Raw genomic sequence first — 13,457 nt, forward strand, 5'->3', positions numbered from 1 at the left:
TGAGCCCTGCTGTCTCCCAGAATCACCTTCTGCCCCCTTTTTACGGCCCTTCAAGCCCAAAATACCGCTCCCCTGAGCAGGCCTGATACTGCCCAACACCTGTGAGGTTTGTTTCCACCCACTCCTTTACTGGCTGCCCTGAATACATTACGGCACTGTAATTAGTCTCTGTACAAGCTCGGGAGGGGGGTTTCACACTGCAATGTCGCAAGCCCTGGATTATCCTTGGCTCCAGGCGAAGCATAACCCAGAGCTAGTTTATCTTGTGTTCACACAAGCTGTTAAGTGTTGGGCTAAGTGTTTTGGCTATTTTGACACAAGAATAAGCATTCACTTTGGCTATTTGTACTCTGGGCTGAGTGTTCACACTGGCTATTTGCACAGTGGGCTAAGTGCTCACACTGGCTATTTTGATTTGAGGGTCAGAGTCGATGATCACTACACTAGAGATGATGTGGTTGCTCACGTCGTCCTGGTCCTCCTCATAGTCCCGCTCATCCTTCCAGCAGTCAGGCTGAGTGGAGTGGTGCTGGGTGCGGCCGTTGCAGTCTTGGCGCGGCATGGGGACCTGCAGGGGCTCGGGGGGTTCAGGGGACCGGGCCCGGCGCTGCAGGGGGGTTCCCACCACGCTGTCCCCCACACTGGACATCCCACCGTCTGAGCTGTCCTCCTCCGAGCTGCCCAGGCCCTCGCCCGACAGCAAGGACTCACGCTCCCCCGACGGGTCCTTCCGCTTCAGGCTCGGCCCACGGCTCAGGCTGTTCCAGCTGGACCGCCGGCTGCCCCAGTTACTGCCCGCACCCCAGGGCCCCCCGGGGGGGCTCCGCAGGCTGGACTGGAGGACAAAACATACCTCTGTAGCACTCACACATCACCTCAGTAACACAGGCATCACCTCTGTAGCACTCACACATCACCTCAGTAACACACACATCACCTCTGTAGCACACACACATCACCTCAGTAACACACACACATCACCTCAGTAACACACACACATCACCTCAGTAACACACAAAAATCATCTCTGTAACACACACACATCACCTCTGTAGCACACACATCACCTCTGTAGCACTCACACATCACCTCTGTAACACACACATCACCTCTGTTGCACTCACACATCACATCAGTAACACACACACGTCACCTCAGTAACACACACACATCATCTCTGTAGCACTCAAACATCACCTCAGTAACCCACACACATATCACCTCAGTCACACACACACATCACCTCAGTAACACACACATACATTACCTCAGTAACACACACACATCACCTCAGTACCACACACATACATCACCTCAGTAACACACACACATCACCTCAGTAACACACACACATCACCTCAGTAACACCACAACCAATGATGTCGATATGGATGATCGTACGTGGCATTCGAAAGACCAGGGTTGCCTACTGACTGAGAGGTTCATACGGAACCCAGAGCTCCAACAAAGAGCTCCAACTAGAACTGCACCTAGAGCAGGGGTCAGCAACCCTGGTCCTGGAAAGCCACAGGGTGTGCTGGGGTCCTCACTCCTGGTCCTAGAGAGCCGCAGGGTGTGCTGGCTTCCATTGTGACTCAGCAGTTCACTGATCAATTAAAGCAGTTAATTACACAGTTGATACACCTCACTTTGTTTCTTGGGTTTTTAATTGGGTGCTGATTTGAAGGTGAAAACAAAAAAAACAGCACACCCTGCAGCTCTCTGGGACCAGGGTTGCTGACCTAGAGCTTCATGTGCAACTAACCAGAGATCCACTCACCAGGGACTTCTGGTCGAAGGCGGGGTCGATAGACGTGTTGCTGCCTCGCCGTGACTCGACAAAGGCGTGGGCTGAGTCTGTTCCCAGGGAGCTCTTGGGCGTTGGCATGGGTGTGGCGGCTGTGCGCATGATGATGGGCGTGGCCACGCTGGCACGTGGATCTGCGTACCCATTGGCTGTCATCATCAGTGCATACATCTTCAGCTCTGTGGGGGGGGGGGGGGCAAAAACACCGCCATGCATGGTGATGGCTATCAGAAGCGCTTGGAAACACAGCAGGGCTTTCACCATCTGCCCGAGCGACTAAGCGCTGTCACGAGAGATCTACTGCGTGTGGCTGTTCACCCAGAGGAGGAATAACCCAGCGAGCCACCATTCTCTCCCAAATTACCAGGCCCTTTATATACCATGCCCAGAATGAAAATGCTAAAGACTAATAATGTACTCATACATAAAGAGAGCGGGATTACTCTCTTCGGCTCTGAGGAACCATTAATGCTCATTTCATTATCACTTCAGCAGGGCCTGAGCTGCCTACTGAACACTGCTACCATCTACTGAACACTACCATAGTCTAGTGAACACTGCTACAATCTACTAAATACTGTCTACTGAACAAAGCTACAGTCTACTGAACATTGTGTACTGAACATAGCTACAGTCTACTGAACACTGCTACTGCTAATTGAACACTGCTACAGTCTACTGAACACTGTCTACAGAACTCCGCTATAGTCTACAGAACGCTATAGTAGCCAATCCTCACAATGAACACTTTAATCATTTCGCACACACATTTAATTACGTGACTTACAAGAAATGCAAGTTCCTCAGCAAGTGAAAAACAATAGTCATAGTAAGTGCAGATTAAAAAAAATAATAAAAGGGATATGGGGAAGGGCAAGGGTAAATCAGGAGGGAAGACTAAGGTAGAGTTAGAAAAGGTGCATTTTCAGTCTGCCTCGAAACAGGTGAGTAAAGCATTCACTCATTCGTTGTGGTGATTGATGTCGGATTGCAATGCTCAAAGTAAGATTGGTAGGCGGTCCAGAGCCTTGACTGGTGCAGTAATCACCTGTGGCTTGAATCTCCCTCATTTTCTCCTCCTCCTCAAAATTTGGTGAAATTCTCTCGTCGTCCGTGTCTGACCTTCTTGCATCTCCCTGTGCGGAACGAAAGGCATTTTGAAAGGCAAAACAAACAACACAGCAACAATAACGGAATCACAGGAGACAGCTAGTGGCAGCTATTTGGCAACTGCAGGGATATAATTCAGAGTGAGAGAGATAGAGACTGGTGATTGAGCACAGCCCAGAACAACACAACAAATGCAGGGGGGGTCTCTAGGCCAGTCACCAGGGTTCAGACCTGGGTCAAATATGTGATTTGTTTGGATTGTAATATTGTCTTGGCTTTACTGAGCTTGTCTAGTGCATTGGAAACAATTAAATACTCTCAAACCCCACCTTCGGGTCCTCCTTGTTGGCTCAATTGCACCAGACAAGATGAATCGAGCACAGAAAATTATTTGAATCCAAAATAATTACATATTGGTCGCAGGTCTGTCGAGCTTGAGTAGTATTTCCTCCAAATCCACAAGCAGTGTGACAGGGATGAAACCATTCTGTTGGATAACTCACTGGATGTGCCATAGGAACAGGGTGAGGCTTACCTCTGCTTGAAAACCTTCCACCAAAATGGCCACCAGCAGGTTTAACAGGACGTAGTTCCCAAAGGTCATCAAGGCCACGAAGTACAGAGCAGCCCAGGGGGAGGTGGAGGCCATCCCGTTATACAGAACCATGTTCCAGTCCTCCTGAGTTAGGATCTACACACACGCACGCACACACACACACACACACACACATATACACCGTTATACAGAACCATGTTTCAGTCCTCCTGAGTTAGGATCTACACACACACCTTTATACAGAACCATGTTCCAGTCCTCCTGAGTTACGATCTTGGCACACACACACACACACACACACACACACACACACACACACAGTTATACCAAACCATAATCCAGTCTTTGTGAGTTAGGACACACACACACACATACACACACACACACACACACACACACACACACAGATACACCGTTATACAGAACCATGTTCCAGTCCTCCTGAGTTAGGATCTACACACATGCACGCACACACACACACACACACACACACACACACACACACACACACACACACAGATCCACAGAGACACATGCACATACACAAAGAGTCTCCTCCACTGGCTCTCTTCTAACAGTGCGGATGTGGAGAACAAGATATGCCGGTAAATAATACAGCTGGGTTATCGATTGAGACCAATCAAAAGGAAGACTGTGAAGCGGAGCAGAATACCAAGGCTGAGGAAGCCTGGTTATCAGCCGTCTGAAATCTCAACAAAAATGTTCTCTTCCCTGCAGGCCAGAATGAACCGAGAATGTTTCACACTGTCTGCAGCAAGACCAACAAACAGACGGAGGTCCGGGGCCTGCCTGCCAGCATTTCTTGAGCGCTGTATGGAGTTCTGCAAGACCCCAAGCTGTTCTGTGTGTGTGTGTGTGTGTGCGTGTGTGCACACGTGTAGCAGGCACCGCCAGTTGCTTTTGCCATTCACACCCAATGATGATATTAAAATAACAACTGAGCTCCCAGATAAATATGTTTTTCCTCCCCTGGTGATGGGTGGAAGAGGAGCCCTAAGCTACCAGGAGGGAACAGGACGAAAACCAGATGTCTTTCGTCTGAATTCCCGTCCTCTGTAAAACCGGCCGGTGCCCGCCCTGCTGGCAGCAGGCCAGAGTGGGCTTGTGCCAGCTGGCAGGAGTGTATCCAGAGCACAATCTCTCCCTGGGGAACGGCACCTGTGTTAATCATGGCCATGTCTGCCATGCCCTACCATGTGCCACACCCCCAAACCAGGCACATGACCCCGCCCCACACTGACCTGGAACACAGTGACAATCGCCCACAGCAACGAGTCAAAATTCTTCCTGTCTGGGAGTGTGTCTCCGTTCTCTGTCTTCAGGCTAAACTTGCACCCAAACAGATGCATTCCAAGTATGCTGTAAGTAACACAAAAAACATACATAAAAAAGCTGTTTAACTTTGTTCCCAGATGGTGGCAATATTACACTTTAATGCCTGCATGAGAGAGTGCCTTTTAACTAAATGTGTCAGTAAGAGTTACTGAACCCCACCACACTACAAATGTTTATATACTGCCTTTCAGTATTAATCAGTGTTACTGAACCCCATACAATTTTATTCAGTGTTTATATCACACTAAAATTCAGTACTAAAGCCCCATACTACAGTATCACATTCCCTGCATTTCACAACTAAAGCCACATACCATCACATTCCTAATGTTTATAGTACACTGCATTTCAGTACTAAGGTCCCATACCATCACATACCCAGTGTTCATATTACACTATAATTCAGTAGTAAATCCCCATACCATCACATTCCCAGTGTTCATATTACACTATAATTCAGTACTAAAGCCACATACCATCACATACCTAGTGATTATGAAATGCATTTAAATGTGTATCAGTGTTTCTGAACCCCACACAATCCTGTGCCCAGTGTTTATGAACTGCATTGCAGTGAGTTTCAGTGTCACTGAAGAGTTGATTCATTAAACAGTCACCTGAAGATGAAGATGAAGAGCATTAGCAGCATGCAGAAGGTGGCCACGTTGTCCATGGTCTTCATCAGCACCACCAGCTGCCGCCGAAGGGCGGGGAGGAAGCGCACCAGCTTCAGCACACGAAGGAGCCGGAAGGTTCTGACCACCGATAGGCCCATGATCTCCCACACACTGCGAGAGAGCAGAGTATGAGCATGTACACTCCCAGCCACTGCAGGGGGGGGGCGGCTAGGTCTGGACTGCCTTCCCCTGCTACGTTGGTTGGTTCTGATTGGTGCGTGAGGGAACTGTGCATCATTGAAGGCCAGAAATGATGATTGCCCAACCAGCAGTGAAAATGCCCTGCGTTGACCTGCTAGTTCACATACATATGCACACACATGCACACACACACACACACACACACACACACACATGCAAACATGTGCATACGCACGAACTGCGAAGATGGCACATAAGTAAACTCGGAGACGTTAAAAATCTAACCTTACAACGGGTTCATTTAGACAAGATTTTTTAAGACTGCTTGAAACGGGATATCCATATTTACATTGAGAATTGTATTGAGAATTTCCTTTTGTTTGTTTTACAAAATGCTCGATCCCTGATGCCATTAATGGATTGTAAAAACCATGGTCAAAGTTTTGCAGTTACACAGTTACCTAATATTTCTACTGGTATGCATAACGTTAAGTGGCTGGAGCCGTCACAACTCAGCAGTGGAAATATGGCTTTGTAACGTTAGTGTAACTGTGGCGTTATAACAATCCCAACAGTCCAGTCCAATTCCAACAATTATCATGGCTGTATTCACATTAATGAGAGAGCTCTACCTAGATTTCAGACATGCATGGATTTTAGGTTAATTTCACTAAAATCACACAATCAGCACACTATAATGTAATACAGCTCATTCAATGACGTGTCTGAGAATAGCAATGTTGACAACGTTACGAAGCTGCGTATGCATAATAATAGCAAGCTAGATAACTTAGCATCACAGCTCCTGGATCCTTTCTTTTAAGGTATTCGTGCATGGCCGTTGAGGCGCTGTGATTTGCCATTTCGTCTTTGCACAGTGTGCAAAGCACCATATTATCTTTGGATGCTGGGGTTTGTTGGATGAACTCTCTCCCGGACTCTCAGCTGGGTTTACCGCCACCATAGTCAACACAGTAGGACACGTCGGTTATGAACATCCAAATCGACAAAATGACATGGCCAATGTCATCGAGGATGTCGACTACTCGTTGCAGCCCTAATGCACACACAGACACACACACTCACACGCACACACACACACAAACACACGTGCCATCACATGCGCATACGCACACTCATACACACACACACACAGACATGAATATAGATACGTGCTTGCATGCTCACATATTCAGTATGCACATCCTCAGACAGACACACTCTCACACACATACACACACGCGGGAGAAGAGGCAGCAGACCTGATGACCACGATAATCCCGTCAAAGATGTTGTAGGGGTTTCTGATGTAGCCGAAGATCCCGAAGGCCAGCACCTTGAGCACCATCTCCAGGGCGAACATGCTGGTGAAGACGATGTTGCTGATCTCCAGGAGTTCTGTCAGCTCATCAGGCTGTGGAGGGAGAGGCCGGGCCATTAGGGACCACTGCTACTGAACACCAATACTGAACATCGATACTGCACAGCGATACTGAACACTGATACTGCACGCCAATACTGAACACAGATACCAAACACTGATACTGAACACCAATATTGAACACAGATACCGAACACTGCTACTGAACACCAGTACTGAACATTGATACTGCACAGTGATACTGAACACTGATACTGCACACCAATACTGAACACAGATACTGCTCACCAATACTGAACACTGATACTGCACACCAATACTGAACACAGATACTGCACACCAATACTGAACACAGATACCGAACACTGATACTGAACACCGATAGTGAACATTGATACTAAACACTGATAGTGAACACCGACACCAAACACCGATACTGCACACCAATACTGAACACTGATACTGCACACCAATACTGAACACAAATATAAGGACAGTCTCACAAACCCCCACACTCCCAATCCTATAAATATGGATAGACAATGTTTCGACCCAAAAAAGGATCTTTTATCCAGAAAAAACTTTGTCCGTCCATTAAATATACTGCCAATTAAATTATTATTGTCAATATGAAGCCTTTCAATGAAGGGAACGGATGATTAAAGAAGAACTAAAATGGACAACATGTAGCACACAACCAGATGGACCAGTGCTTGAAAAGCCATCAGACATAAGGGGTTTGTAACAGTGAGAATAATTATGCCATGTATTGTACTGGCTGCAGCCTGAATAATACTCCACATAAAGTACAGCATTTAATTCCTGTGTGTGTGTTTGTGTGTGTGTGTGTGTGTGTGTGTATGCATGTGCGTGTCCTTGTATACCTTTGTAAATAAAACATTACACCTGTTTGTCTGTGTGTGTGTCCTTTTTTCAGGTATCAGCACTACCTTTATGAAAGAAATCTAGACAAAGCCTGGTGCCACAGTGATATTTCAGCATTGAAGCATCTCTGCTTCTGTGGCTGCATTTCCATTAGGCTGGCTTTAGGCAGCTTCAGAAGGCCAAGCCTCTGGGCTGTGCATTGTGAGCATAGCGAGTTTGTTTGAGTGCCAGGCAGAAGCACATTTATGGGGGAGGGAATATTTGCAAAAACCACACGCAAAACAAAATATAAACAAAAAAAACATTCTTATGTCAGATGAAGCATTAAGGTGTCCCTGACCACATGATGTAGAGTTGGAAAAAAAAGCAAAGACACCTGTCTTAGAAAATATTTTGCACAAAACTTCCAAGGCAGTGTTTTAATGGAAAGAGCTACTGATCCCCATTCAGCATCTTCATGGGAACACAGCAAATAATGGCCACTGAACGTCCTTTATTCAGAGTCACCGATTGGCTAAAAACTTCAGTCACCCGCTCTTATTGGTGCAAATCAGCAGCTGTTGTAATGACATCATTGTTAAAGAAACATCGGTGATGCCACAACTGCAGTTGTACTTTTGTGTTTTGAGTATTGACTCAGGTCTGGTTCAAATACTTAAAACTCTTTGGTTGCTGGTAAAATTAAAAAAACATTTAACCAGATCCCTGAGAATTCTTAATAACCTGTTACTAAACAAAATCACATGAAAGACTTAGGTCAAATATCCTTAGGTAAACCTGGCTAAAAAAGATAAGGTTCTTTTAAAATGGTTGTAAATCTGCAGGAATTTGTACCTATGTCTGAAGGAGTAAGGATTAAGGTAGGGTACTCAATTATTTGACCCAGGTCTGCAAGACTGACAAAATAATCAACCTGGACTGACTGAGAAACATGCTACTACAGGTACCCAGAGGGAAAAGGCATTGCACACTGTGAAATCTTTGGGATAAAGGAGCAAAAGATCATTACACGGAAGATAACATTTCCTTGTATCGGGATTAAAGACAACGTGCTAAAAGCATGCACGCCTCATGAATGTCAATGAAGATAGGAACTGGTGAATGCCCTTGGAGGGCTTTTTAAAATTTTATTTTTTAAAGACAAATGCACTCATGATTTCCATACGCTGTAGTATCCGCCGGCACTGGAGGGTAATAAAGCATAACTCCTCTCCTGTCCCACTGCAGCTCATTACGTAACTCCTCAGGGACCAGAGGAAGAGAGTGTGGAGGACCTCCCTCCATCTCCCCCTCCACCCATCCCATCCCATCCCATCATCCACCACACCGGGCCAGTCCTTTCATGAGCTCCTGTAAAACGCGACCTAATTGGCCTTTCTTCCCACAGCAGTACAGTGGGAGTATGTATTGGAGTGGTGTGGGGTTGGTTGGGGTGGTATAAGGTACCGAAGCACATGGGGAAGCAGGTTGGTGGGGGTGCACTGTGGGTGGGGGAGACGGAGTGTTCCGGAATCCAAAAACCGCAGTGGAGTGACACACAGCTCCTCAAATGCCCCCGCGAAAGAGCGTCTCTGGCCGCACGCCAGGAAATAGGAGAGAGATAGTGGGAGCATGTGTAATGCAGGAAGCTGGAGGTAGCGGTAGTCAGACCAGGGTCAAATATTTAATTGTTTTGGATTCAAATACTTTTCTACACTTTACTGAGCTTGTCTAGTGTATTGGACACTGGTATCCGGTGTATTGGTATATTAAATACTATCAGAAAGGGCAAACCCTGCCTTCTGGTCCTCTTGGTTGGCTTAATTGCACCAGGCAAGATCAATATAGCACAGAAGAATATTTGAATCCAAAGCAATGACGTTTTTGTCCCAGGTTCTGGTGGTAGCATGGGGCTAGCAGTAAAATGCATGAAAGAAGAGGATGGAGCTAGCAGAAGCATGTCAGTGGTACTGTGCATGAAATAGGATGACAGATTTAGCGGTAGCATGTTTAATACGGGAGGTAGCAGTAGTGTGTTTAAAATGGGAGGATTGAGGTAGCCATCGCGTGTGTAAAACAGGAGGATGGAGTGAATGGTAGTGTATATAAAGTAAGATGACGGATTTAGTGCTAGCATGTGTAAAACAGGACAGAGTTAGCGGTCGTATGTTTAAAACATGAGGACGACGCTAGCGGAGGAGTGCGGTTATATTTTACGGTGCAGTAACAGTGTCTGGCCGTTGACCCCAGGCCTGCTGCTTCTGCAACACAGAGCACCCTGTACACACATCAATACAGCAGGTCATTTAAACATAGCTTTGACCACAACTGACATATTACTGTCCTCCTGCTTAATGCCTGTGGAATGACTACAGAACCATTGATGGAAAAGCTATTGTAACTGTGTCTGGACAATATTTTCGACTGTTATACACTGCCTTGGGGTGAGGTTGTTTACTCAAGTACTGAGTAAATGAGTAATAGCATATTCTTAAATGTTTAGAACAGGGGTCTGCAACCCCGGTCCCGGTTTTTGTTTTCACCAAAGTAACCAGGTGAAGTGAGTTAACTGTGTAATTAACTGCCCCTAATGATTACAGCAAGTGAACAGTAATGTAAAAAACAACAACAGGCTATCCAGGACAGGGTTGCAGGCTACACAATGCTGGGTTCCAGACCGGGGTCAAATACTTAATTGTTTTGGATTCAAATACTTTTCTGTGCTCGACTGATCTTGCCGAGGGCAACCAAAAGGACCAGAAGGCAGGGTTTGTACTTTTTGAGAGTATTTCATGGGTCCCAAAAAAAATAAAAATAAAAGCCAAAACAATTATGTATTTGACCCAGGTCTGCTGAGTTCAATATCATTAGTTTTTCCTTGACTTGTTGGACCGTAGCGGTGTTGAGACCATTTGTTCACCACTGCTTCTCAGCACTAGTGCTCAAGCCCCCCTCAGCCCCCACAATACTGGAAAATGAAAGCAATGGAGTTGAAAAAAATGAGCTGTAACAACTTGCAATATTTAGCTTATATTTATAGGTAACCTATATTTACTGCGATGCACATCCAACCCAACAACCTCCCACCGCTCACACCAGCTGATACCAGCTGTGGGATTTCACAAAGTGACTGTTCGGTGGTCAGCGTAGCAGCATCCCACCACCAGTGCAATGCCAGGAAAACACTGACGGAGCTAAAACTGTGCCAACCGCAGACCGCTAGAGCTAGCAGCCTGCAGCCCCTTCCACAAACGCTGTAATATTTCATATTCCGCATGTACATTATGAAAGGTGCGAGCAGGGGAAGTCCCTGCACGGGAAGCATTGTTCTGCGGACCATCCTTCTACGTAGAGTCACGGCGCCGCTCTCGCGGTTTAATGACTTTGGCGGCACAGTGGCGCAGTGGAGAGCAGGGTCGCCTAACAGCGAGAAGGCCCTGGGTTTAATTCCAGCCGGGGCTTTTCTGGGTGGAGTTAGCATGTTCTCCGCATTCTCCATGTGGGTTTCCACCCACAGTCCAAAGACATGCAGATTAGGCTACTTGAGGGGGGGGGGGAATTAACAGGGAGTTGTAAATGAGCATGCGTGCTCAGTCAACCTACGCTGTATTTATAAAGGTTAAATATAAATTGACATGCTCAAATGCCCCAGTCTCTACATAGCTGTGTGGGGGTCCGTGCAAACTTCCCATTGGCCTGCAACCCTATAAAAGCCTGTCCCCGCTGGCCCCAATAGCCAAACAGACACTGCCACAATTCTCAATAAACAGTCAAAATCTGCCCCGTTCCACAAGAACAGATCAGCAAAATAGATAGATCAGATAACGCACATCTCATCTCCCCATAGAGATGGGCAAGCAGTCCTGAATACTTTCTGGAATGTTCCATTTCAGCCCAAATCTTGGATCATCAACCTTCATCAAGCCTTCAAATCCAAATCCAGCCCTGGTTCTCTTTTCTCCTGGGTAATTAGTGCTATTAATTGGCCAGACCTTCACAGCTGACTCCGAGGTAAAGGGAGGATGGAAAAGCAGCAGTTCTCTGTGAGGACTGTGAGTTGCTGATCACCCTGCTCTTACGACACAGATATTCACAGTGGCGGATTTGGGTGCTGGAACTCACTCACCTGCTGGTGGTACTCGATGCCCATGCTGAGTGCGTTGATGAGGATGGCGATCATAATCCCGTGGTTGAAGTACTTGCTCTCCACAATGCGTTCCAGCTTCTTGCGGAAGACCTCCCAGCAGAAGGCCAGGCAGTTCCTGTCCCGGACCCGTGCTCGTCGCCGCTGGCTACGGGAGCGCCCTGGGCGACCCTCGTTGCCACGGCAGCGGTCCTGGGTGAACTCGTATATCCCGTCGGCTGCGGAGACGCCACTGTCCGATTCGCTGAGCTCCAGGTCGGGGTTCTCCAGTGCCTGGACACAGTAGGGGCAGTTCAGCAGGTCTGCGCCCACCACCACGCCCTCCATGGGCAGCCCGGACCGGCTGGCATCTCGGGACACGCCTGAGGGAGTGAGAGATATGGACTCATTCAGCGAGACTTCAGCGTAACTACCAGAAAATCCCAAGAATGCCATATGGCACTCTCGACCCTATACTTTTTCAACCAATCAAAATGACTATTATACTATTGTTTTGAATCCCTAAACCCAAATAAATTTTCTCAACTTTCTCAACCAAAACAAAAACCTGCGGTGGGATTTGGGTGGAGCCACTTCACATTGGGCTTGGGACGAGTGGACCTGAGCACGTGTCTTGCTGGGGACAAACATACAACCTAGAGGGTCGCCACCTGGACCTGGCTCCAGGTCTCAATACCCCATGACACTGGAACCATAATTTTGGTCGAGACAATCGGTGTACATTATTGGCATTTGGCAGACGCTCTTATCTAGAGCGACGTACAACAAAGTGCATACCCATAACCAGGGATAAGTTCGCTGAAAGACCCTAGAAGGACAGTCCTCCTCCAACCCATCATATAGCCGGGAGAGAGCGTCAGGATTCCAGTTTTTAGAACCTGGATGGTAGGTCAGGAGGAAGTTGAATTGCGAGAAGAACAGCGACCACCAGGCCTGCCTCGAGTTCTTCCTCTGAGCACCCTGGATGTATTCCAAGTTCTTATGGTGAGTTCAGACCATAAATGGGTGCTCAGCGCCCTCCAACCAGTGTCGGCACTCCTCCAGCGCCAGCTTGACCGCCAGCAGTTCTCTATCCCCTACGTGATAATTGCTCTCGGCCGGCAAAAGTGCCTGGGAAAAATACACACACGGGTGTACCAGGGTGACCGCCTCTTCACCTCTGTAAAAGCCGCTTGTGCTTTGGGGTTCCATTGGAACCGAGAAGGTGTGTTCTGAAGTTGCGAATGAAGTTGCAGAAACCATTGCACCTGCTTCACTGAGCCAGCGGTGGGCTAGCCCCTGACCGCTGCCACCTTCCTGGGGTCCATTCTGAGCTGCCCCTCAGATACAATGAACCCCAGAAAGGAGACGGATGTAGTGTGGAACATACACTTCTCCGCCTTCACAAATAGGCACGCCTCCAGCAGGCATTTTAGGACTTG

The 13,457-nt window shown here is 47.3% G+C and overlaps 1 protein-coding gene across 1 annotated transcript in view; it reads right to left on the minus strand.

Moving 5' to 3' along the window:
* The window catches only part of LOC133115136 (voltage-dependent T-type calcium channel subunit alpha-1H-like), a 114,290-nt gene that overhangs the window by 27,899 nt on the left and 72,934 nt on the right, over nucleotides 1–13,457 (minus strand). The window contains exons 10-18 of the mRNA XM_061224885.1: nucleotides 12,855–12,923; nucleotides 12,019–12,386; nucleotides 6,910–7,061; nucleotides 5,447–5,617; nucleotides 4,736–4,853; nucleotides 3,453–3,608; nucleotides 2,856–2,943; nucleotides 1,781–1,986; nucleotides 467–835 (exon numbers count right to left, since the gene is read on the minus strand). Coding sequence (XP_061080869.1) covers nucleotides 467–835; nucleotides 1,781–1,986; nucleotides 2,856–2,943; nucleotides 3,453–3,608; nucleotides 4,736–4,853; nucleotides 5,447–5,617; nucleotides 6,910–7,061; nucleotides 12,019–12,386; nucleotides 12,855–12,923 — 1,697 coding nt within the window. The remainder of the gene's footprint in view (nucleotides 1–466; nucleotides 836–1,780; nucleotides 1,987–2,855; nucleotides 2,944–3,452; nucleotides 3,609–4,735; nucleotides 4,854–5,446; nucleotides 5,618–6,909; nucleotides 7,062–12,018; nucleotides 12,387–12,854; nucleotides 12,924–13,457) is intronic.

This window comes from Conger conger, chromosome 16, assembly GCF_963514075.1.
Source record: "Conger conger chromosome 16, fConCon1.1, whole genome shotgun sequence".
In the NCBI taxonomy this organism is placed as follows: domain Eukaryota; kingdom Metazoa; phylum Chordata; class Actinopteri; order Anguilliformes; family Congridae; genus Conger; species Conger conger.